The sequence below is a fragment of the Artemia sp. Qi Xiang Cuo genome, chromosome 18 (genome assembly GCF_049724085.1).
Source record: "Artemia sp. Qi Xiang Cuo chromosome 18, ASM4972408v1, whole genome shotgun sequence".
NCBI lineage: Eukaryota > Metazoa > Arthropoda > Branchiopoda > Anostraca > Artemiidae > Artemia > Artemia sp. Qi Xiang Cuo.
Window position 1 is genome coordinate 24,621,618 of NC_142811.1, and position 26,379 is coordinate 24,647,996.

The window sequence follows — 26,379 nt, forward strand, 5'->3', positions numbered from 1 at the left end:
GAAAATTTTTTGGAAGAATAGAAAGATAAGTCTGAGAACCAAGATTACAATATTGGCAGCTACAGTGATGATAGTGGTCAAGTATGGCTCTGAAGCGTGGGCATTCCGACAGATGAAGGTTATATATTTTCCAGAGAAACTGTCCATGGGTTTTTTGGGTAACTGTTGGACTGACCGTATTTCGAACAGCAAGTTGTTCGAAAAATGTGATTCAATCCTCTTTTCTAGAGCTATAGTGAGAGAAATATTGAGATGCCCAGGACACGCTCTGTAGATGAAGAACAACAGACGTTCCCAAATGGGTTGAGAGGATGTCGCAAGGAAGGATTTAAGGAAAATTGGACTTGTTGGGTGGTTGGAAAGAGGGAGGCTTCGAGTAAATTGGAATAGAGGAGGGGTTTGCGCATCTTTGTTGGCCTCAGGTGGCTGGGGTGCGCAGTGGGTTGTTAGTAGTAGTAGTACTAGTATTCTTCGGATAATCGCGAACACTGAAATTGCTCGTCACGGCTTACTCATTACTTAGTTTCTAGCTAAAAACAAAACATAAATAAAGCCAGTGGCTTGTTTCTGTTTGTAATATAGCCTGTATATTGTTAAAGTTTTACAATATTGTGACGATGATTTTGAATTCCATAATTACATGTAGGCTAACTATAGCAAGTTAGCAGTAATGTGAACCAACGATTATTCCCCGAACGTCTATATGGAAATATAATTTCTATCCACCTATTAAAAGGCACTTAAAACAAATGTTTCAACTTTAGGTAGCAGTTTAAACCTCTTCTGAACACTATAATAACAAAATTATTGTGTCGTAACATCCAGAAAGTTTCTAATTATTGGAATTTAACAGCTGAAGAAAAACTCAGTAAGGACGAAAGTAGTTGTTCACTCATTTGAGTATTAAAGCGACGGGTGTTTAGGCTCGTGCTGTATTCCCAAAATTCACAAATCTTAGTGGTTCAACAATGTTTTTCTATTTTTCTCACATTAGTGTCAATTGAGGGGGGTAGGGAGGATATGCACTCCTTAGCTCCCCTCCAATTTATATTTTGAAAATACCTTTTTTGGGTTATTCTTCAATGAAGAAATCGAAAAATGGGACAAGTTTGTCCCCCTCCTTCTTAGATTTCGAAAAATACATTTTGTGTCCCTCTAAATACTTGTGAATTGATTTTAATTGGTTTTTCACACAATTAGCAAACTTTTTGCGATTTTCAAAATTTGTCGTTCTCTCATCATTCATTAGTTCTAGTGTCAAAATAGTCGCTTGTTGTTTGTTTTTTTTTGTGTGTTTTTAATTAAAATTTAGCTGAGACAGTTTTTTTTTTATTTCGATTGAAGGCGGATTTATTGTATATTTTTCAGAGATCAGGGGCACAAAACAAAGGAATTCACCTTCAATTTATTTTTTTTTCAAAATTTCGCAGAATCTTGCTCTATTTACAGATAAGGCAATTTGTATTCATAAGATTTTTGTAAGTTACAAAATTACAACACCATTCATTAGTCCCAATAAATTTTTCTTGGCCTGTTGAAGAGTCAGATATTTATTTTGGTATTCAACGGGAGGGGGCAAATGCTTCCTCTGGAAAAGGTCTGATTCCTATTGTGGGTACTTAAATAGTTCATATTTTAAAAAGTCACTTTTAGGTTACCTTGAAAATATATTAAATGTCAGATCCTTACGTAGTCATATAAAAAGATCACTTAGATTTTTTCTTCAAATAAAATTGGTATGTATATTGCCGACATAAATACATCTAAGCATTTAGCTAGAAAGAAAATGTGCACACGACTGCATAAAAAGGTAAGAGGAAATCACAACCAAGTCACTGAAAAAAATAATAATAAAACTATTTCGTCACAATGGATCGAAGACTCCGTGTCGTATCGGAGAACCTTGAGAAAGACGACTGTTGCAGACTTTTTGGACCATTCCCGAAATCCAACTTTTCTTGGTGTCGTGTCTGCTTTGCATATCTACTGAAATAAAGACAACATATGTTTAGAGACGAGGTAAAAAAAAAATGCCAACTTCTTAGTATCTTAAATACAAACAATGTCAAAGCAAAATACTTTTTAAAGGGATTCATAGTTTCAACATTAAAGAACGATTAAAGACCGTTATTACTTTTGTAGCTACTCCTAAGTGACTAGTAATTCGTTTGCCACCATAGTAGCAACGTGAGTATTGAAGAACTGACAATTTTTTCAGATAAACATAAGTACCGCCTGTTTATAGTGTTGCAATGTTGAAATTTTCTATTTGTACCAAAAAAGCTTTAAAAATTTCCTTCCTGGGAAAAAATTTACAAAACAGTAAAAATTTTTGTGCATATTGTGCAAAGCACAATATACACATCTCCCTCCGAACAATACTCTTCACAAAATATATTATCTTCTACAAAATGTACTCTCTAAATGTATTATCTCTTTTCTTTTCTCCCTTCCTTTTTCTTTCTCAAGTATACTTCAGCAAGCCTACTTTAACCATGGAATTAAACGAACTGAATTTTTTAATTTTGAAATTTGGCGGGAACTTTTTGAATATCCATGCAGTGAAAAAGGAAAGTTCCTACTGAACCCAACAGTCTAAAGTAACAAGAACAGAGTAAAAAGTCACGAGCGGTCAATATTTATACAACAATGAACGCTGAATGTACAAATCCCCGCTATAAAATCAATCGCTGAATTTCGGAGCATGTTTATTGAATTTGTAGAAGTTTGGCAGGATTCCTAACATAAAAAAAGCTGCAAAGATGTACAGGTCAGAGAAAAAATCCTAAGCCCCGTAAGACTGTATTCCTAGCCTTATTGCAACACTGTCTCTTTCATTTTAGAAAACTGTCAGACCACTACGGAATTTGGTAGATCGAGTAGAGATCAATACAGACGGCATTTCAATCTCTTATATAATGTAAATTGTAGTAAAAGGTTGCTTTTAACAAGAGCTGAGTTAATTTTTTCGCCAATCTAGCTGTGGTATGTCACAAGGCGATAGCTGTGGCATGTCACAAGGTGATTTTAAAACTTTAAGACGAGCAAATAACTGATTGACAACCTTGAAGTGATTTGCTGCGTCATAGACTTAAAAAAGAAATTCGTTTCAGGTGTTGTGGGTCTGACCTTCCAAACCTTTGATAACTACTTTATTATCAAAAAATTAACTGTCTAAGCTTTTTTGTAAGTTTTTGCTCCTTTTGCTTCCTCAACTAACTTTTTTTCGGTCTAAAAGGAGGTAAGCTAATACTAAACCATATTAAAGTCGTACAAATTCTGTAGCAAAATTCAAAATTTGGTATATTGTATAGCATAAAATTTGCAGGAGGATGGACAAAATATAATCATTATCGGGTAGGCCCTACTTATACTGAACATTATGCGCAAATCCTTTGTACAAAGGATATTTTATATGCGCATATATCATGTAAACACATATATTTAATGTTTAGGATAATAACAATAACTTAAAGATAACCAAACATACAAATAAGAGAAGTAGCATAATACATATAGAAGAAAAACATAAAATACAAATAGACATTCTCTATGACAAAACTGCAAAATTAAATGCATTAAATAAATCGAACAAAAGGATGATAGGCCTAGTCTTAAATAATAAAAAAACATCTCTTTTTAACTTTGAGTGACAATTTTCCTAAGATATAGAAATATCCGTTGTACCAAACCTATGAACAATCCTTCAGCTTTTATACAACCAAGACGAAAACCATAAATACTTGCAATAATGAAAATACAAAACTCGATGTTATACTTTGAATATTGACCAATGAGTGCAAATATAATAAAAAGAAGATCGAAGAATTTTTGCAATGGTCGAGTGACTGGAAAGGGGATGTCGAAATATTTCCCCAACAGACCTTAACACTGATCCAGATTTTAACCTGAGACGGATAATTATATGGGGAGGTCATTTTATTTTTGTTTCGGGTTGTTGTTTGGTCTTATGGTTAATAGAAATGGGCTTGATTTTTGGATATGATTTGGATTTTGTTTTGTATGTCGTTATGGTTTTTTACCTTGTTTTTTAATGATAAATTCGAATAATAGTATGATTCAAAGCGATCTACCGGATATTAGTAGGTGTATCGTTGTTTTCTTTGTCGAGACTATTTCACCCCTAGGGCTATTGTACAAAGCACTTTATATGATAAAAAGTTTTAATGTTTATTTCGGGGTATGGTATATTGCAAAACAACCAATATCATTTACCTGTTGGAGTGTAAAATTTGTGGCTTACAATATGTGGAGGAAAATATTGATAACATATATGAGAGATTTTCGGGACACAAAAGCAGAATTAAAGGGAAAAAACGAATAGCTATCTAATACAACATTGTAATAATTGTACCTGTTCTTGAACTAATTTAACTATTATGATTTTAGAAAATTTGGATTTAAATAATCTAACTAAAGAAAAGAAAAATATAAAATTACGTAAACGTGAAGATTATTGGATCCATACCCTCGGTACTGCTTATCCTTTCGGGTTGAATGATCGAGTGGCTAAATATGGAAACATGTCTAAAGTTGTTGTTAATTGTATAAATGGTTTAATGGATTATCCTTCTTTTAATCATCCCGTTAAACGTAAAAATCGATTAAGGGGGCATAGGAAAAATAACAGAAAAAATAATATAGATTTTAATATTTATTTGAGGGAGTTTTGTCAGCTATTTGAGTCTAATGGTATGGCGAGTATAATGAAAGGTTCAAATAAGTTATCAAAAAATAATTTAATAAAATTATTTTGGAATATAAATAATAATACACCATGCAATTCAAATATTAAACTAATTTATGATACAGTATGTATTTTAGCTAAAACTAAATGTATTTCAAATGATAAAAAGTCTGATAAGACTGTTAATAAGGAGAAGACATTATATTTATCTATAAATTTTAGAAGTAAACAAATAGAGGATATAAATCTACCTGGAATTTTAACCAGGTCGATGTGAAACAGGCCCTTCCTAGTAATTTAAATTATAGGAATAATCCGATCATAACATATAAGTTTTCAAAAACGATAGGGCAAATCAATTTTAATTATAATTTAATACTTAAGAATTTTGACACGGATAGTAATTGGAAATCTATTTGTAAATGTGAGCAATTTTTATCATTTGTTAATCCTGCTTACGAACATATTATTACAGGTGATTTAGCAATAATAAAACAAATGGATTTGCAGAATATAATGAAAATGGGGGCTAAATGCCGTCTTTCAAATCATCTAAAACCCTCGATTCTGCTTAGTGGGTTAAATAATAATCTAGAAATATTTATCGGTAATTGGTGCAAAAAAGAGAAAATTAATTAAAATAGTTTTCAGAATTGGAAAAATTTAATTATTAATAAGGTTAGAAATAAGATATATAACATGACAAATAAACATAATAATAAGGTATTTTCTTATAATTCTAAGATAAAACAAGCGATTGCTAATATAAAGAGGGATTTTGTAATTGTACCCATTGATAAAGCGAATAATAATTTTGCAATAATTTGTCAGATGCTATATTGTGATGTGTTAACAAAGGAGTTTAGTACAACAAATACATATAAAAAGGTTCAAGATGTTAATGATAATCTATTGAATGGAATAGAGGATACACTTTTTTAACAATTTAATATTAATGTTAATGATAATGATAAAAATTTTCCTTTTTTATATTGGACGGCAAAATTTCATAAAAATCCCCCGAAACCACGCTTATTGTAGGTGCAGCAAGATGCCCTACCAGAATTGCGGCTACGGACCTGTCGTGTATTTTAGGAGAAATTAAAAATAAATTTAAGGATATTGCTCGGGAATTAAAATTTTTTCTAAGTTTAATCCACATTGGAGCGTTAATAATTCGCTGCAAGTAATAGATTCTCTGGCTTTAGTTTCAGCCAAAACAATGGACTCGTTTGATTTCACTACATTATATACAAATTTACCAATTAATTTAGTTTTTGTAAATTTAAAAAAGATTATTAAGAAGGCTTTTGTTTTGTCTGATTTGGCTTTTTTAAAAATTGATACGTAAAATAAGAAGGCGAGATGGACTAATTACTTTAACATTACCACTAGTTCAAGATGTTATAGCTTAGATATGATATATGATCTACTAGAATTTGTTCTATTTAATACTTTTATAAAATTTAACGGTAATCTATATAATCAAAGTATTGGAATTCCTATGGGGGGTAACCCCAGTCCATTTATAGCGGACCTGTTTTTAAGCTATTTAGAATATGATTATATGATGGATAAAAAGAATCCAAGTAACATAAAATATTTGCTCTTAAATAATAAAATATATTTAGATGATCTCCTGGTGATAAATTGTTCAGATTTTTTAGAGATTTCAAATAAAATATATCCACCAGAGCTAAAGCTGGAATCCAGTAATGGGAGTGGCAATTATGACCATTTTCTAGATTTAGATATTAATGTTGCACCTAATAATACACTAATTTCTAAAATATATAACAAAACAGACGATTTTAATTTTGAAATAGTTAATTTTCGATTTCCTAAAAGTAATATACATTCGAATATAACATATTCATCGTATTTTTCCCAACGATTTAGATATGCAAGGATTTGTACTAATTACATCGATTTTAAAAATAGATGAAAAGTACTTAGCAATAAGCTAATCGTAAGAGGTCTTTTCGCCAATAAACTTGTTTGGTAATTTAAAAATCTTTGTTTTCAGTATAATCAACTTTTACATAAGTATAATAAAAGTTATCAAGATATTTTGAATGATATTTTGCGGTAACCTGTCGGAGGAATATGTTTTCTCTTCCCGGTATATTTTTGGAAATTAGGGTTGGTTGCGACACATGCAGGTAAAGAATAACGTACGATATTTGCAATTTAATTATTAGAACTTGAGTGAAAGTGAAAAGGTTCCGGGGGGTGGTTAATGTTATGTAAATATTTGGAGTTAAATTTACTGAAGGTTTGGCTTTCAGTGTTAAATGAAGGTTGGTTAAGGAAGCCCGGATAAAATTTTTTTGGGGTATATTTTTATATTTTTGGGTATTTTGGATTTTGTTTATAGTTATTCCATAGGTGTCACTACATAGGAGTATGCCATGTTATGGCATGGCGCGCTCATTTTGCCTGGGTAATGAAATTTAAGCGCCGAAACCCATTTAGGCAATGAGTTTTCATCTGATGAGCCCTGATATGTGGTGATCACCTGGGGAATATTAAATTGTTGTAGATTTAAGGTGCTATAGCTTGGTTTTGGGACAATGACTTATACTTATTGGTGTTGATATTTCTCTATTTTGGACTTAATTTTCGGATTATCGGATTGATTATACTGTTTTGGTTATACTGTTTACGGATTGATTACTGTTATCCTAGGGGACTGGATGGATGAGTAAGGTCTAGACCTTGTTGAAATGCTCATTTATTTCAGTTACTGAAGGTAGGAAGACAGTTTTCTTCTTTTTTTTTTCTTTTTTTTTTAGCCAAGTAATTACCGTTTTTTTTTTAGCCAAGTAATTAATATATATATATATATATATATATATATATATATATATATATATATATATATATATATATATATATATATATATATATATATATATATATAAATATATATATATATATATATATATATATATATATATATATATATATATATATATATATATATATATATATATATATATATATATATATATATAAGTGGAATAGGTTTGATTCCCATGGAATATTCGTTCATTTAGTCTTATAATCTTCGGTTTGAACTATGTTCAATCACTATTGGGCTACTCTCTCCAAAGAGGGATGTTCCAGAACTATAGATTTCCCCTTACTGATTTTGAACCTCCTCTTATATTTTTGCTTGTATTTCGTTTGAAGAGATCACTCGATTTGGTTAATTTCTTTGGCAAAATATTATGAAAAGCGAGTCCTTTTTTTAAAATAAAAACAGAGGTTCACAATGTTTAAGGGACACTGCTCGCCAACTATATGTTTCAGAATTTCTCTTTGGCCATATTTTTTTAACTTGTCTCAAAAAGCCAGGATACTCGAATTAAAAAAAAAGAATGATAACATTATCAACTCGATGTAAATGACACCTAACATATTTGATGCAAACCTAAGAATTTACTTTCTTTAAAAAAAATAAAGACTGATAAATATTGACTTGGTGAGATTCCTAACCGAAATCATGTTTCCTAACCAAATTTCTAACCAAAAAATAACCGAAATTGAGTTAGGAATAATTCCTAACCGAAAGAATGATGAAATTGTCCACTAGATATGCAGGACACCTAACCTACACGAAGCGAACCTAAGAATTTACTTTCTTCAAAAAAAATAAAGAATAACAAATACTAACTTGATGATAATATTCCTAACCAAAATAATGCTTCCTGTCCGGAATTTCTAACCGAAAAATAACCAAAATTGGGTTAGGAATTTTTCCTAACCGAAAGAAAGATAAAATTGCCCACTAGATGTTAAGGACACCTATTTGAAGCAAACCTAAGAAAGTACTTTTTCAGAAAATATAAAGACTGATAAATATTGACTTGATGAGGCTCCTGATGGAATTATAGAAACGTTTTGAACGCTAAAAAGTAGGGAACATTTATGGGGAGAAAAAAAATGAAAAACTATGAAAATTATGTACTTTAAAATTACGGAATTTCAATTGCACATAATATGAGCAGTTTACCATGCAAATCCATAGTTATTTCCGAATTGTTTCATAGCCAACATTCGCTTCATTGCTGTTGTTATTCGTTTTTTAATTATTTTTGTCCTCCAAAACCCTGTCGACAACATTAATTGATCAAGGAGATAATGTGGGTATGTTTTTTACCGAGGCACGCTCAGTAATATGATTTAAGAGTCTGAGCGTTAGAGCAATAGAAGTTGCGCAAACTCTTTACTTGGCCGTTATATAAAATAACAATCTATAGGTATAAGCACAAACAAAGATCGCTTATTCATTTGTTTTTAATTTATTGTTTGTAACATCAATATCCTAGCTTAATGAGAAACAAGGCTAGTGAAATGTTTTCAAAGCTGTTTACTAAAAAAGAAACCCGAGGTAACTTTTTAATCTTAAGCTAAAACAATAATACGCACTGTTGATACAGTATGTTGCCTAATATCATAAATAGATAGGATATCGACATAACAAACAACCGTTTTGAAATATAAAATCAGTTTGTTAGTTGGGTTGTCCCTCCACTGAAGGTTGGCTCTGAAACTCAAAGTACGAAAAGGAAAGATAAGACAGAACTCGGCTATGAATATCGCGCATTAAAATCCTCAACTGCACGGGATTAGTTCACGCGCGACTCAAAAAAAAAAAAAAAAATAGAAAACAATTCTCAGAGCGGTTGTCTAAAAGAAAAAAAATATCTAATAGCAAGGTTTGTATCCCCTCTGAAAACTTACTTTTTTACGACAAACATACAGTTGTAACTTCCACCGAAAAATTAAGATACTAGTACCATTTGATACATAGTTTAGAATATATCCATTTATCAAAACATAGTTATGCTATTGCTTTAATTTTTTTAGAAGGATTTAAACTTGCTTAGGAATATACAAGTTGTTTTATTTTCGCTTGTTTCTGACGCCAAGTCGGTTCAGTTCGGTTAAAGTTCCGTACAGTTCCGTCAGTTACGTTGAAACGTAACTGACGACTAACATACCCATGAAGACTGAAGAGGTTGAATTCGCAAATGGTCTTTATTGCCTTTATTGCTTTATTTCTATAGTACAAGCGTAACGCTAAAATCAAAGAAAAAAACGCATCACACACAATCTTGGCTTTTTTACCAATAGGTTGCATAAAGCTTAGATCTGAGCCTTGTGGCTCAACTTTAAAAGTCTGACCTTATCAAACGTTTCGCGTTAGGAAAATGAAAGTAAAGAGTGGCCCGTACCAATCATAACCAGAATTCTAAAAAAGTTTGAAACAATATCTACATCGAAGCATTTACCCTCAAGATGATCCTGAATAAGTAATTTACTTAAGTATAAAGTACTCATCAATGTTCATTACAATAAAGGACACTTAAATAATTTCAGAACAAGATGCGAGGCTAATACCCCCAAAAATAAACCGATCTTGATGAAACTGCGCCATCAAACTCTGAATGCCCAAAACCATTGCGGGGGGGAGGGGGTTCAAGCCTCGAATAACTTACGAAAACGTGAAATATCGTGATAAAGGTGCGTGTTTATTTGCTTTTCTGTGCTTTTTTTTCACCCAGAGTGATTGTATTTGACCCGTGACGGCCCAAATTTTTGGAAGCATTCTTATCTGAATTAAATAAAAAAAAATTTGACTGAAAGTAAGGAGTGACACTAAAACTTAAAATGAACAGAAATTTTTTCGTATATGAAAGGGGCTGTCCCCTGCTCAACGCCCCGCTCTTTACGCTAAAGTTTGACTCTTTCTTCCAACTCTACTTTATAAAACAATAAAACAAATTTAACGTAAAGAGCGGGGCGTTGAGCAGGGGACATTCCTTTTCATATAGCCTACGGAATAATTTCTGTTCCTTTTAAGTTTTAATGCCGCTCCTTACTTTCAGTTAAAAAAAACTTTTTTTTTTTATTTCTGAACGTTTTTGAATTAATGCAGGTTTTGAGTTTGGCTCATCGTACATGAATAATCAAAACGAAACTTGCATATTAATTTTACTTTTTTTTAACTAATAATAACCCTATAATAACTTAAGTTTGATTTTTGTTACAGTTGTTTAAGAAAGACTCCTGAATCACAAAGGCTGTTTAATTAGAATAATAACCTCTTTTAAAAGTTAAAAAAGAAACTTTAGCGTAAGAGCAAGATATTTAGGAGAGGCAACCCATCTCGTATACGTAATATTTTCTGTTCCTGTTAAGTTTTAATGTTATTTCCAACTTTCAGTTGAAAAAACTTATTTTTTATTTAATTATTGATCGTTTTTTAAATAATGTACGGAAATCCAGCTCCTCCTCCATAAAATATTCCTTTTCCCCCACGAGAAATTATCTCCATGGAAAGATTCTCCCACGTAACTTTAATTAGCGATATTTGCGGAACTAATTTTGTAAGGCATAGTAACAAAACGGCCAAAGAGGTCGAAACTATTTTTATGAAAATGAAAGTCACAAGTTGAGCAATTCGCAAATTACTGAAGTGAATGAAAGAAAGAACTTTGAAAAATATACTTAATATTTTATGCTCGTTTTAAGTTTTAATGTTATTCCTTACGATCAGTTAGAAAAGACTTTTTATTTTAATTTATAACAACAACAAGCAAAAGACATCCAATATAATTGTTTATTATCGCATAAAAATCATAGTTATGAAGCTTCCTAAGGTATAATTAAATGCTAAGATTGGCCGGAAAATAACACAAACAAATTATTACTTATATCGGCCATTATTTAACAAATTTCGAACTTTAGCGTAAAGAGGAAGTTCTTCCCCTCATCAATAACTCGCTCTTTATGCTTAAGTTAAAATTTTGTTCCAATTCTTTAAGAATGACCCCTGAATCACAAAAGCCGTTTAATTAGAATATAGCTCTTTTGAAATTACTAAAAATACTTTAGCGTAAAGAGCGAGTTATTGAGGAGGGGGTGAATACGTATTAATTTCTGTTCGTTTTAAGTTTTAATGTTACTCCTTACTTTCAGTTGAAAAAACTTTTTTTTAATTTAATTTCTGATTATTTTTTAGATAATGCTGGGAAATCCAGCACCCCTTCATGGCAATTCTCTTCCCCCATGGAAGATTTTTCCATAGAAAAATCGTCTCACGTAACCCAATCCTCCCGACCGCCCCCCCCCACCAAAAAAAATCCTCCCCTGAAAACGTCTGTATACTTACCAACAATACTATATATAAACAATGGGCAAAGTTCATAACTTGCAGCCCTACCCCTGGGGACTGTAGGGATTAAGTCGTCCTCAACGACATAGTTATTATATGTTTCAACTATGCTAAACAAATTGTTATCTCAAAATTTTGATCCGGTGACTTTGGGAAGAAATGAGCGTCGGAGGGGGCCTAGTTGCGCTCCAATTTTTTTGTCACTTAAAAAAGGCACTAGAACTCTTAATTTCCGTTGGAATTAGCTCTTTCACGTAATTCTAGGACCACCAGTTCAATACGATGACCCCTGGGAAAAAAAAAACAAAAAACAAAAAAACAAATAAACACGCATCCGTGATTTTTCTTCTGGCAAAAAAATACAAAATTCCATAATTTTGTAGATAGGAGATTGAAACATCTAAAGTAGGGTTCTCAAGTACGCTGAATTTGATGATACGATTTCTATTCAGATTCTATGACTTTTAGGGGGTATTTCCCCCTTTTTTCAAAAATAGGGCAAATTTTCTCCGGCTCGTAACTTTTAATGAGTTGGACTAAACTTGATAAAACGTATATATTTAAAATCAGCACAAAATTTCAAATCTTTTGATGTATTTATTTGTATCAAAATTTTGTTTTTTAGAGTTTTGGTTACTTTTGAGCCGGGTCGCTCCTTAATTACAGTTCGTTACCACGAACTTTTAGAAAGAACTCATGAAACCTCTTTTAAGAGCAGGAATCAATCGGAAGACAGCTAGGCACCATCTAGTGACAATTCTTTCCCTAGGGCCCATCGCAGCCAAGTATGTCGCCCTGTTTAAGTTTAAAGGTAGCCTTTTAGTCAATATTCAAAGTATAAAAATATGACCACCAAGGTAACACAACTCATGCCACTTGCGAGGAAAGAGCCGAAAGTTATGAACTTTCTCAATTTATACGTATTTATTCATATAGGTATGTATATACTTATATATTTATCAGGGACATAGCATTTTTATTGGAGGGAGGGGGCGAGAAGGGTTTACATCCAGAGAGTCAAGGGGCATTGGCTATATAATAGGTTTATCTCGAATTGGGGGGGGGGGAGGGTAACTGTCCCCTTGCCTCCCTCAGACGACGCCACTGATATTTATATATGTATAAATATACATTTATACATATTTATTTAATTTACTCATATTCTCATTTTATACATAAGAATCCATAAATAAATCTTTGAAGAAAGGTAGGCTTGTCAAACATTGGTGAAATCGGGATCATACACATAATCCCGTCAATAGTATTGTAAGTTCTTCTTAAGTTATTGCAGGAAAAGGACACTATTGTTTTATTGAATTCTATTTCATTTAAAAGTAGTAAAAATTAACTCCTAAACAAAGCTCTTGAAACTAAAAGTCTGTTTAGTATTATTCTGCCAGCAGAGTGCAAATGACGCTAGGGTCTTTAAGACAGTTTAAGGGGCAGCCCATCTCTTATCTGTTTTATTTATATTTTGTATATCTGTATTCTATTCTTTTATATTTCTGTACTCTATTCCTTGTTCATATTTATATTTCTGTTCTATTCATATTTGGCTTGATTATTAATTTCTGTTTTTACTTGATATCGCTCTCTACTCATCTTAAAGAAGGTTTTTATACGTTTAAAAAAAAATTCATGTTTTAGTTACCATAGATATAATAAATGTACTTTTAAGAACATTTAAAAGTTTAGCAGGAAAGATTTAAGATGTAGGAAATATTAGAAAACTTTAAATTTGAGCAACTTACAAGTACTTAGTTAAGTCCTCTATGTCAACCAGCATTGCATCTTGCTCCATGTGGAGCTCATCTCTTTCCATTAACATTCTGACTAAACTTTCATTTAAAGTTTCAATTTTTGTGTGCAGCTCATTAACAATAATTTGCAGCTGTGGAATATTCATTTCAGTCAGGATTTGACGATGGAAGCGCCGTCTATCTCCTGGAATGTATATTCCAGCCTGAAATATAAATTACTATTACATCTAGGATCTGATTATAGCAAGCCTCAATTTAATCGTGGAAGCTATAGGTTGATTGTCCAGGTGGGATAATCAAAAATATGGAAGAATGACTATATATTGTTTTCTAAAACACTTATTAAACCTGAAAATTTACCAAAATTTATAATACTGACCCAAAACAAAATAATTTTTTAAGCTAAAGGCTAGTTCAACATAGTAATGTCTGTTGATATTACAAAAATAAAACTTTCATTTATAGTACGACCTAAGAAACAGTTCAGTCTCCTTCCCGGACATTTTGTTTCTCATTCAATTAAACAAAAACTAGTTTTTTCAACTGAAAGTAAGGAGAAACATTAAAACTCAAAATGAAGAGGCATTATTGCGTATATGACGGGGTCTGCCCCTTCCTCAGCCCTTGCTCTTTACGGTTAATTTTTACTTTTTTCAAATTGCTTAAAACAACTACTGAAACACAAGGGCCGTTTAATTAGAAAAAAACCGGTTTTTTAAAGCGTTTAAAAAAATTTAACGTAACGATTGAGGGTCGAGGAAAGGGAAGCCACCTCATATACACAATAGTTTTTGTTCATTTTAAGTTTTAACGTTGCTCCTTACTTTTAGTTAAAAAGATTTACTTTTTAATTAACTTCTGATCATTTTCAAAATCATACCGGGAAATCCGCTTCCCGCCCTCCGTGGACAAGTTTACCCGGCAAGTCCGTTCCCCAAAAAAATTCTCCTGCGTGAAATTCCTCCATGAAAAATTTCCCTCGCGTAAAGTCCCCACCTTCATAAGAAAAAACACCCCCAAGACACTTCCCTCCTCGCTGAAAATTCCCCCCGGAAAAACTTCCCCGGGACAATGCCCCTTAGAAAATTCTCCTTAATTTTATATGAAAAAAAATATTATGTAATATCTGATCATTTTCTAAATCATGCCAGAAATTCCCCCACCCTCCGTGGAAAATTTTTCCTCTGAACATTCTCCCCGTTAAAGTTAGTTCTCCCTGAAAAAGTTCCGCATTTTTCTTATAGCAATATAATATATGTAAATAAGGCGTAAATTACCTAGCTTAGAGCCTTTCTCCCCCCCCCCCCATTATATAATTTTTTTCCTGGAATGCTCCACAGAAATTTTACTGTTCGCGAAAAACTTTCCCCGTGGAAAGTTGCCCCTGAAGAAAATCAACCCTGAAAAATTTTCATATATTTCCCAATTACGGATCATATATGTAGGCAATGGACAAGTTGTATAAGTAACAGACCTTTCCTCAATGGCTGTGGGGGGTCATATCATCCTCAGAGGCATAGCTATTGGACCTTTCAACAATGCTGAACTAAATGGCTATGTCAAAATTTTGATCGGGTGCCATTGGGTAAAAATAGACGTAGGGGGGGAGGCTAGATGCCCTTCAGTGTTTTTGGTCATTGAAAGAGGATACTAGAACTTTTGATTTCCACTCGAATGAGCCTTCTCCTGATCTTCTAAGACAATTGGTCCGAAACCTTCACCCTGGAAAAAAAAAACACGCATCCGTGTTTTTTCGTCTGTTAAATGCTATTTTCAAAACCTATTTATGAGAATTTCTAAAACTCGCCTGAACCCCAGGAAAATGACATCAAATTGATACGAAAATTACACCATTAAAACACCCAATACAGTAAACTTGCAGCTACCGCCTCGACAAACAAGGAAAATCACTTTTTTGCACGGTTTGCACCGATGTTCCCTTCCTTTTTTTTTTTTTCTTTTTTTTTATTCGCCGCTAGCAGGGCACTCAAATAACATAGAGAGCTGTTTAAGGAATCTTCCGTAAGGAAGTTGCAATCCCTATTCGTTTTTGTAATTAAAAATACTTAAAGCAACGAATCTAACATGATATGTCTTATGCATAAATCATGCATACAGGCATAAATCATAATCTATCATAATATCACATAATCTCACACGTCTCACATTTCACATGATCATATCCTAATCTATCATGAATGAGAATAATATAATGCAAAAACCAAGAATAGCACTCTTACAAAATAATTTCGTGTATGGAGATCTATAATCTTTGATGATGGCTAAACTCTAGTGTCATCACTTACAGAAGAAAGAAACAATGCCTACATGTAGTAGCTTGCAAAATTATAAATGAAGGATCAGCTGTTATTCTAGTTAGTAATTGTTACTACTTCTTATTCAAACCTGGATTAGAACGAAAGATAACTAATCACTTCGCCGTCTTGGAGTGTAAAACAAATAAACGGAACATTTTATTTTTTTATTTTTCGGCATTTCAAATATTTTTCGGACTTTCAAAATGTGGAATGTAACCTTTTGCCGGCATCAGCGGTGCTAATTCCCGAAAATGTAGGGGTCGGATTTTTTTTTCGATGTTTTATTTAATAAAGATGCAAGAAAAGGTATGTTTCAAAAATCATTTTTCAAAATATTCGAGTTGCGCTTGACATCAGTTCTATACATTTCTGAAAAAAGGGTTTTTATCAGCTTTGCCTCTCACTGAGATTATCTGTCTCGGCTTTACTTCAGTTAGCCATGGCTCTCGAGTCTTTCATCAATTCTACCAAGTTGATTTTAATTCAAATTATTAATTTTAATTTAACTTTTTTCGATTTTTTCAAAATAAAAACACAATGGAAGGTATTTTCCATAGTATGGAGGGCTATTGCTCCCTTGCACCCCACAGCCAGACTCACATTCTTGGCTCACACCTCAAGGCAAATATGTGGTCTTTCATCATAAGTAAAGAAAATAGGGAACTGACTAAAAACAAATATTTCTTGTTTGATAATTGTAATGGGAATTAAAAACTACAAGCGCCGTGGCTATTTCGAGGTTATCCAGTAGAACTGAAAAAAGAAATAAAAACAATTCCAATATTTTTGTTTAAAATTTACGTCAATTAATTTTAATTCAACGTCAGAGGGTTTATTCCAATAAAAATAACCATAAAAGTATTATTCAAAATCTAGGGGGAAGAGAAATTTCTTGGGGTTTGAATACCGGAATTTATTTCCATAGAAGCAAAAATGCGAAGAACATTACTTTCATCTTAATCGAAAAAATTAGGTAAAAGAAAACAAGTTTTTTTAGTTTACAGTACGCTTTGTCTTACCTAAGTGTTGGGTGAAAAAATATGCAACAGACATACTTTTCCGATTTATTAGAACAACCGCTAATGTGGCTTATGGATAATCAGTTGATGGTCAAGAAAAGAACAGCTAGAAATGTGAAGGACCCAACTACCTGCATAAAGAGCACAATTTTTAAGATTACTCTATTAGTTGTTCCATAACTATGAGGTTTTCAGTGTGGTATCATATCTTTGTCAGTGTTGCCACGTCAAACCGTGAAACAAATAGGCAAAACGATCTAGTTACAAACTACACCTTCAAAGGAAAGCTACACCTCCTTAAGCCGCTTGGAGCCATATATTGTTAGCTTTTTTCTGATTCTTACCAGCGTTTTTTTTTTTTTTTTTATTTTGTACCCACTACTATCAAAACGACAACACTGTGTATGGAGCAGTTTTCACTAAAAATTTAATTTCCGATTTTATGTTCTAATTTTTAGAATACATAGTTGTGTACGTTTCCACCTAACCGATGCAAACGTTAAAAATTCATTTTCACTGTCCTTGTTACTTTAAGTTTGGCTCTCATCAAGTCTGAAATTCACTTTAGACATGGGTTTTTTGGCTGAATTTCTGATTTTTACAGATATCGGTACACAATCATATCACCCAATCAAAATGTCTTAACGGCTGGATTTCGTAGAGTTTATCACAGAGCCAAAGTTCTCACAGAACCAAAAGTTCCCATCTGAAATCTCATTTCCTGAATGAATTAAATAAAACAACAAGGTTTTTTACCTGAAAGTAAGGAGCGACATTAAAATATAAAATGAACAGAAATTATTCCGTATATGAAAGGGGCTGTCCACTCCTCAACGCCTCCCTCTTTACTCTAAGGTGTTTTATTGTTTTAAAAAACAGAATTGTGAGAAAAAGTCAAACTTTAGCGTAAAGAGTGAGGTGTTTAGGAGGGGACAGAGAGGTTTTGAGTCTTACTTTCAGGCTCTTAAGGCTACTTAAGGTCTGAAAGCCTTACTTTCAGGCCTTACTTTCAAGGTTAAAAAACCTTGTTCGTTTTTATTTAATTTCTGAACTTTTTTGAATTAATGCAGGTTTTGATTTTGGCTCACCGTACATGAGTAGTTAAAACGAAATTTGCATACTAATTTCACTTATTTTTTCGTTAAATGGCTTTCTCGAAAGTTGATTAATTTTATTTACGAAAGCTTTTATTAGTAATTAATATACGTAACTTACGAATTAACTTACGTAACGAACTCCTATATTCATATATATTTAATATGTATATTAAGGGGTTCACCCCCTAGTCAATACCTCGCTACTTTACGCTAAAGTTCGAATTTTGTCCCAGCCCTTTAAAAATGGCCCCTTAATCACAAAGGCCGTTAATTAAAATAAATAGCTCTTATGAAAGTACTAAAAAAACCTTTAGCGTAAAGAGCCAGGTATTGTCTAGGGGGCGAACCAAATCATATACGTAATAATTTCTGTTCGTTTTAATTTTTGATGTTGCTCCTTACTTTCAGTTGAAAAACTTGTTTTTTGTTTTTATTTAATTTCTGATCATTTTTTAAATAATGCTGGGAAATCCGGCACCCCCTTCATAGCAATGTCCCTTCCCCCATGAAAACTTCCTCCATGGAAAGATCCTCTCACATAACCCCGATCCACCCCCCCCACTACCAGAAAGAATCCCCCTGAAAACGTCTGTATACTTCCAAATAACCGATACTATATGTAAACATTGGAAAAGGTTCATAACTCGCAACCCTCCCCCCGGGGACTTTGGGGTATTAGGTCATCCTCAAAGACATAATTATTATATTTTTCGACCATGTTGAACAAAATGGCTATCTCAAAATTTTGATCGGGTGACTTTGAAAAAATGAGAGTGGGAGGGGGCCTAGTGGCCCTCCATTTTTGGTCAATTAAAAAGGGAACTAGAACTTTTAATTTCCGTTCGAATGAGCCCTCCCATGGTATTCTAGGACCACTGGGTCAATACGATCACCCCTGAAAAATAAAACACACACGGGTCTGTGATCTTTCTTCCGGCAAAAAATACAAAATTCCAAATTTTTGCAAATAAGAGATTGAAACCACTACAGTAGGGTTCTCTGATACGCTGAATCTGATGGTGTGATTTTCTTAAGGCTTCCATGACTTTTAGGGGATGTTTCTCCCTTTTTTCAGAAAACAGGCAAATATTCTCAGGTGCATAACGTTTGATGAGTAGCACTAAACTTGATGAAATATTTATATTTGAAAATAAGCATAAAAAGATTATTCTTTTTATGTATCTATTGGTATCAAAATTCCGTATTTTAGAGTTTCGGTTACCATTGAGCCGGGTCGCTTCTTACTTACAGTTCGTCATCACGAACTGTTTGATCACAAAACTCCCAACATCGTTAGTACATAAGCAGTTCTTACTCTGATCATTGGGAAACTGCACTGTTCCCTATCCTTACCCGATACTAATTGGCACGTAGCTTGGAGTAAACAACCAGTTTCTGACGCATTGAACTTCAACCATAGGTTTCGCACCTCTGGATGCTCTCAAACCCTGTAGGAACAGTTTCTAACCCCTCTGATGTTAACCGAAGCCTATCGGAGAAGAACCGAAATAGCAAAACACTTAGTAGTATATATATATAATACTAAAAGCACCTTCTCAAGGTTTCCTTTCAGCATTTCGACGACGGAAGAATATCTGCGTCTTTGTCGATCTATTTCCACTTGCAGCCGTGACATCTCTTTTACTTTAGAAAGTGCTGCTTGCGCGTTGTGTTGTAACCTGGCTTGCTTTTGAAAGAATTCAAGATCATCGTACATCGAAGGCAGGGGTGGGCGTTCACTTTTGACATTTGGAAGGCTTATAGGGCTAGTGATGGCGGTAAAATGGAATTCCTGCAAAAAGATTAAAAGGTTTAATTTAAAGTGTCTTCTTCATGCGTCTTCTACTCATTGTAAGGTATGACCAGTTTCTTGGCTTCTAGCTACAAAATAATACACGCATATTAACCAGAAGTGTAATTTTCTATGGAACAGGGGGGCAACTCCCCCCCAGGCCGGAGTTTGTACCCAGACTCATGGGCGTAGGGAGGGGGGCAGGGGGAGCAGCCGACCCCCTAGACCTTCAAATTTACATTAGATACGGCTGAAAAAGCAGATGGTTTGGGAAAAGCAGTTGATAAAACTCCATCAGACTATCGACTGGCCCCCCCCCCTAGACAATATGCTGCCTAATGCTGCATACGCCCATGCCCAGACTCCAGTTTGCCCCTACCCCTCCAGTTGAAATTAGTTTCTTCAAAAATCATGTCAGAACCAAGGTAAGCCATCATAATTCAAGCCCCCACAGAGACGGTTCAGTTTTCTTTAGCATATCTTTGCTTTTATGGTACTATATGGCTCATTTTTCAGTTTTCAATGTTATTTTAACTTGACTTGAGAAAATTGGCTCCAACTTTAATAACACCACTGATATTAACAATGTGTTCCTATAAGAGGCCCTTGCTTAATAATTTACCGAAATAACACAATTTACTTTTCTCATCTTGAAAACTGACACCTGGTGTCATGTCATAGTTCCTTAATGTACAACATACTTTACCCACTATGCACTGCTTACATGCTTTTAGGCTCATTCAAAATGCACAATAGAATATCTTTTCGGGGGGGGGGGGATCTGTGAAAAAGAACGTGCATGAGTGTTTATGACAGAGATAGAGAGAGAGAGAGAGGGAGGGAGGGGAGGGAGATAGAGATAATGAAATGAGCATGGAAGAGAGAGAGATGGAAGGAGAGAGAGTGAGTGAGAGGGTGAGGTAGTGATAAGGAGATAGTGAGAAATAAATTGGGAGATAGAAAGAAGGAGAGAGAAAGGTTTCCATATCCGAAAACCTTTAACTAGACGGTTTTTAAGTAAAAAAGGAGATAGTTAAGGAAACGTCTGTCAGATTAAAGAGTTATTTTAATTTAAAGAAATATTTATGGGAAAAAATCAATTTTTCCCACAGGTTTCCCAAAAGTTTAAAAATAAACATTATTTCAAGGATCAGATAAATAATCCGGATAAATTATTACCGATGGACATTACAAGCAATAATTTCGCATACAGATACAATTGGTTTATTGCTTATCTATAGCTTTGTAATTACCCTTATAATACTAGATAATATGTCCGAGGAAATTTAGGCAACATATCAGCAGTATATGAAAAGGAAAATGTTAGTCCATTACCTTTTAATAAGAAAGACACGCAAAATATGCAATTCTCTATAGTTATTTACAGGCAGAACTAACTTTCGTAGATATCGGGGCATTTTTCAATCCTTTTAACATGGGTTGTGTTTTCTTGAATATTTCAGATTTAGAAAAACACAGGAAATTATTGTCCTCACCTCATTCCATCCTGAGCTGTGGTCGGGCAAAGAGTCATGACAACCAAATGTATCCTCAGAGCTGTCCGAATCACTCTCAATGGCTGTGTCGTTAACAAAGCAGATTTGAAGGTTCATTCCTGACAAAAAAAAAATTAAAAGAAGGTAATTGTTAAGATTCAAAAAAGTAATATAAAAAAAAAGTTTTGAACGAAAAGTAAAGAGCTAATCATCGTTGCAGCAATTGCCTGCAACCTAGTAAAGAACAAAGTTCAGTTCATAGTAACCAAAAATTTTTAAACGCTTTTTGAAAAAAAATATTAACGGTAAAAATTGATTATGAAAATAATTAGAACTTAAAGCGAGCATAATTAGCAGATGAACAGAAACTAAGCTTGAAGGGAATACAAATTACCACAAGCAAATTGGTGGTGTTGTCGTCCCTCTTGAACACCTAAAAATACGATGTTATTTGTGCTTTACTGAAAACTAAATAGAATTGCTCTTAATTGGTAGTTTTCTATAGCCATTTTCTTTTTGAACATGTGGAATGGCTTAAAACGGAGGAAAACAATAATTAAACGGTAGTCTTTTAAAATAGTAGAATTAACAGGAAGTCCCCAATCTTTTCATGCCGCAGACTGGTTTTCATTTGTTTTGTCTTTTATACATTTATTCATTTAAAGGGGTTTGAGGTTGTGGCAAATCTTTCTCTTATTTGCGGTATCTTCTGATTACTTTAAATTTTACTTTATTGTCGTTTGTATTGAACACTTCGTTCTTTGCTCAGACCATAAGTTAAAAGCAATCGTCCTATCAAAACTCTAAAAAAGGAATTTGACAACAATGTTTGCATCAAAAGAATCAGCTTTTCATGATCATTTTAAATACATGTATTATATTCTGTTTAAATTACTCATCTAAATTTATTCGTATAGAAAGTTTGCAGAGTTTTAAAAGGGAGAGGAAACACATCACAAAATACAGATGATCTTGATGAAAATGACAAGAGTCAAAACTATTTTGTCTAGAAACTCGATTTTGCATGGAAAACCATGAGATTTTACATATTTTCGGAGAAAGATGGTCACAGCTGTGTCATTATTTATTGGTATGTTTTTTCTTTTCCCAAGCGTGATCCTATTGAACCAGTTATCTTAAAATCTCCGGAGGGATCTCATTCTGCTTGAAATAGGAAATTCTAGCGCCTGTTTTAAGCAAGAAAAGAGATGTAACTAAAGTATCAATTTCTGTCATTGCAACAAAAAAAGTTTTATCCGAACAAGGGCTAAAAGGCTACCGAGCAAATGCTGAGATAGCTTATTAGTTTAAAACGATCAAAAAGCTATGCGTCTTATTTGCAATCTCGGGAGCCACATTATTAAGCGCTGGTGTATTGTCCCTGAACACCGTCCATGCAAAATGAACGGTTATTATTAGGGATTCTAAATAATGTGATAAACCTTATTTAGAGCCCTTAATATGGATTTTTATAAAATTTTCAGGATTTTCTGATATTTCGGGATTCTGAAGCTTGACAATATTATGTCCTTCCGGTTGTGCATCTTGAATTCAGGGACTGATTTCTTCGTTTGAGGATATTCAATTATTATGCAGGAATTCGTGTCCTACAATTACCGGCGTTGCGAAACGATTTTGAGTGAAAAGAATCTGGTACTTTTGGATATTCTTGGATGTAAGTCGGTATATAGCCTAAAAAGGCGGACTAGGATTTTATGTTCAAAATTATTTTCAAACTGTCCTAAAAGATGATTTAAGTACAAATAATGAGCACGAATTTGAGATCCAGAGGTTCTGCTTTCTTTCTATTGGCTTAAGGATTCCCGATTATTGTAGCTACCTAACAACGCAAGGCCCAGCGACAGTAGAGTGTGTTGAAATATGATGTATTAAAAAAAAATTGTGTTATATATTTATTTTTTTCTTTTATTTATTCAAATATAGTGAAAAGTGTTTTAAAGTGTTATAAGAAAGTTGAATATATTTTAAAGTACAAAAACGTATATGCATTGTAAATTTGTATTTTAATGTTATATGTTATAGGCCTAATGAAAGGGAGCAGCCCCTTGCCGCCGTGGGTAGCTAGAATGAGAATTTTGAAATTGTTGTATGGTAAGTTAATGGATGGAGCATCGTATAAATGAAAAAAAAAGTTTGTAGGAAAAAGGTAGATAAAATGTACTAGAAGAGAAAACACTATGTACGTGAGGAATTATAAAAGTGGAAAGCTATGGAACGTCGAGTAAGAGGTAAGATAGATAGGTAGTAAAGTGAAGGAATAATAGAGAAATAGGGAAAAATTAGATTACAAATAAGCAAAGAGTTTTAGATAAAAAAAAAAGAAAGAAACAAGATTGATTTTTTTTTTCTTTCAGGAGTTCGAAAAGGAAACAATAACCGGTTCGATTCTATCCATTACGTGATGTATCACCAATTATTATTAAGAAAACGAAAAAGAAGAGGAAGCGCAGAAAGGAGGACCAAATACCGCTGGATAAAATAAAGAAAAGAAGAAGAATGTAAAATATGCATTAGAAAATAATTTTGTATCTTTTCAATATTATAGTCTATTTTTGAAAAAAAAAATGACTCCCGATGTTGTCCAGGGAGCTATAGGTGTTGATCTTTTTGAACGAATTAAAGGATGTTTTTCACAATGAGCCGTAAATTTTCCCTTAACAGTATCATAAACTGGTCACAAATCGTGCTATAACTACCTGAATTAACATTATCTGGCGATGCCAAATCCCATGATGTTGTGCTCGAATCGTCTTTCAGTCTCTCAAGCACCGCTGGCGAATAGAAAAATCTCGCTTTATCATGGAGGATTGGCCGTTGTGGAAGTCGGAGAATCCGAAACAGAATCCCAACTGGTAAGTAGTTAGAAGTATCAGAAAGCAACTCTTCATTCTTAATGGAAAACATTGATGAAAAAATGTTGTCAACTAAAGTTGAGTGTATAAGAATCGACCAAATGATGTAAAGCTAGAATCAGTTAAATTGTGCCGTAATACGTCGAAATAGTTTATCCGAAAAGCTAAAATGGAATAAAGTGGATATTCGATGATTGCGGCAAAAATATAAAGAAGACCTTGGATGCGATTAAGAAAGTTACTGAAACCAGGAAACCACAAGGTAGACAACAGACCACAACCCTAGCTTTCTTATGGTAAACGACCAACTGATCACAGAAGAAGGCTAAGTACGGCATCAGTTAAAAAGTTTTTTGAGGAGGTGGAAAAAAAAACCGCTGATGGTATTTCTTCTTCTTCTGCACCACAATCTTGGAAGCAGTACCTAGGTCTTTCGTACTAGAAATCAATCATTATTGAAGAAATTACGGATCATTTTGTGTATAAAGTGTTTCGTTGTTAATGAGTTTTTGAGGTTTCTTTTTCTCCGTTGTTTCTGCAGAAAAAAAAAAAATTTTTACAAAAAAGTCGGCTCTATTGGAGCTCGTGATAGACTTTTTAGATAAATGTTAGCTTTTCTTATTTCAACTTGCCTGTATATGCGAAATGTGAAGGAAATGTGGAAATTCGGCAAGTTTTTTGGTCCAAACACCCAATTTTGGATCTTCAATCTCACAGAGTCAAGATTCTTGCCCACTATGAAGTCTCCAAGCATCAATTTTGAAAGTTCTTGCATGACTCCCATATGGACGCATGGAGAAACAAAAGACGATGGTAGGACGGCTGTAAGCCCTTTCGTCAGTTTGGCCCTTCATATGGCACAAAAACTTTAATTTGCGATCGAAAACCCTCCCACAGCTTTGCACGACCAGCATTTTGTGATTAAGCCAAGTACAAAATGTAACGATAAATAATGCATGACATCGTTCGTTACTAAGTCAACATTATTGCTTTGACTAAGAGTAGCTTTCTCAGAAAAAGAAGAAGAAAACGTGCTTTGCATAAAAAAAACAAGATCGGAAGCTAACGGCTGAACCATTTTCTAAAAAAAAAAATATTGCTGACGACTAGAACCTTTTCCAGTCGTTATCAATTCTTTTTTAAAGAAATGGCTGTGAAGGAACAGCTACGAGGATTTTAAAACGCAAGCTTTTCGTTTGCTAATTTAGTCAACAGAGACACTCAGAAACAATAAATTAATTAAAGAGCTCCTTAAGTAAGATTTTAACAAAGAGCTAAGTGATAACCGAGGAAAACACTTTTTCATTTAAAATAGAATGGTTGAAATCCGAAAAAGCACCGGAAACATAGAGTTATTATGAAAATAAAATTTAAATAAAATTTGCTTTGTCGTGAAATCAAAAACGGTAATCGTGCTGTGCTTTAGAACAAAATGTGATATAGTCATTTCATATTCCATGTACCGCAAGACGTCCCTGCAGCCCGACTCGGCATTAAAGTCAAATTTCAAGACAGCCATTTAATCAAATCGGACGAAATGTCCAAAATTGTGCCTAAAAAGGACAACATGATAAGAGTAGCCCTAGGGACAAGAGCCTAAATTATGCATTTAGCTGGCTCGTTAAAAATGATTTTTGGCATTTGGCCCGTAGTCCTTCAGGATTTCCCCTTCACCTAGCTTCGCAAGCATAGGCGAGCTATACATCTTTCAACTCATAATCATTTGGGAATTATTTAGAAGACTAGTCAAACAGCCTGTAGGACGACGGGCATAACAAATTGAAAACTGTAGAGGATAATCTTTTGATCCCTTCCCCTAATATAAAATTGTAATTCCCTTCCGCCTCCCCCCCCCAAAAAAAAAAACTTTTTCTGAACGTTTCAACTCGATCGCCTCAGCCGTGGGACGAAACAGAATACTTACCAAGCTACAGATACAATTTTTAACCTTGTAATGAAACATAATGACAGTATGAAGCCTCTACAATGAGAATTACTCACTTGCCCTCCGGCTTCAGGTATGAAAACAAAAAAAAATTACGTAAAATCTTCCTTTAACATCTGAAAACCTACTGACTTTGACCGTGAAAGTTCTTCAGGGAGAAATATACTCTTCAGCTACGTACCATA

The 26,379-nt window shown here is 33.6% G+C and overlaps 1 protein-coding gene across 5 annotated transcripts in view; it reads right to left on the minus strand.

Moving 5' to 3' along the window:
* Positions 1-1,702: 1,702 nt before the first annotated feature.
* Schip1 (Schwannomin interacting protein 1) overlaps positions 1,703-26,379 on the minus strand; it is a 96,166-nt gene continuing 71,489 nt past the window's right edge. For 3 of the 5 annotated variants that reach the window (XM_089103902.1, XM_089103904.1, XM_089103903.1), the window contains exons 4-7: positions 21,377-21,495; positions 19,641-19,880; positions 13,646-13,857; positions 1,704-1,986 (exon numbers count right to left, since the gene is read on the minus strand). In XM_089103902.1, the coding sequence (XP_088960028.1) occupies positions 1,857-1,986; positions 13,646-13,857; positions 19,641-19,880; positions 21,377-21,495 (701 nt within the window). In that variant the 3' untranslated portion in view covers positions 1,704-1,856. Of the gene's footprint in view, positions 1,987-13,645; positions 13,858-19,640; positions 19,881-21,376; positions 21,496-26,379 lie in introns of all 5 variants that reach the window. The other 2 variants (XM_089103901.1, XM_089103900.1) reach the window with 2 other exon arrangements.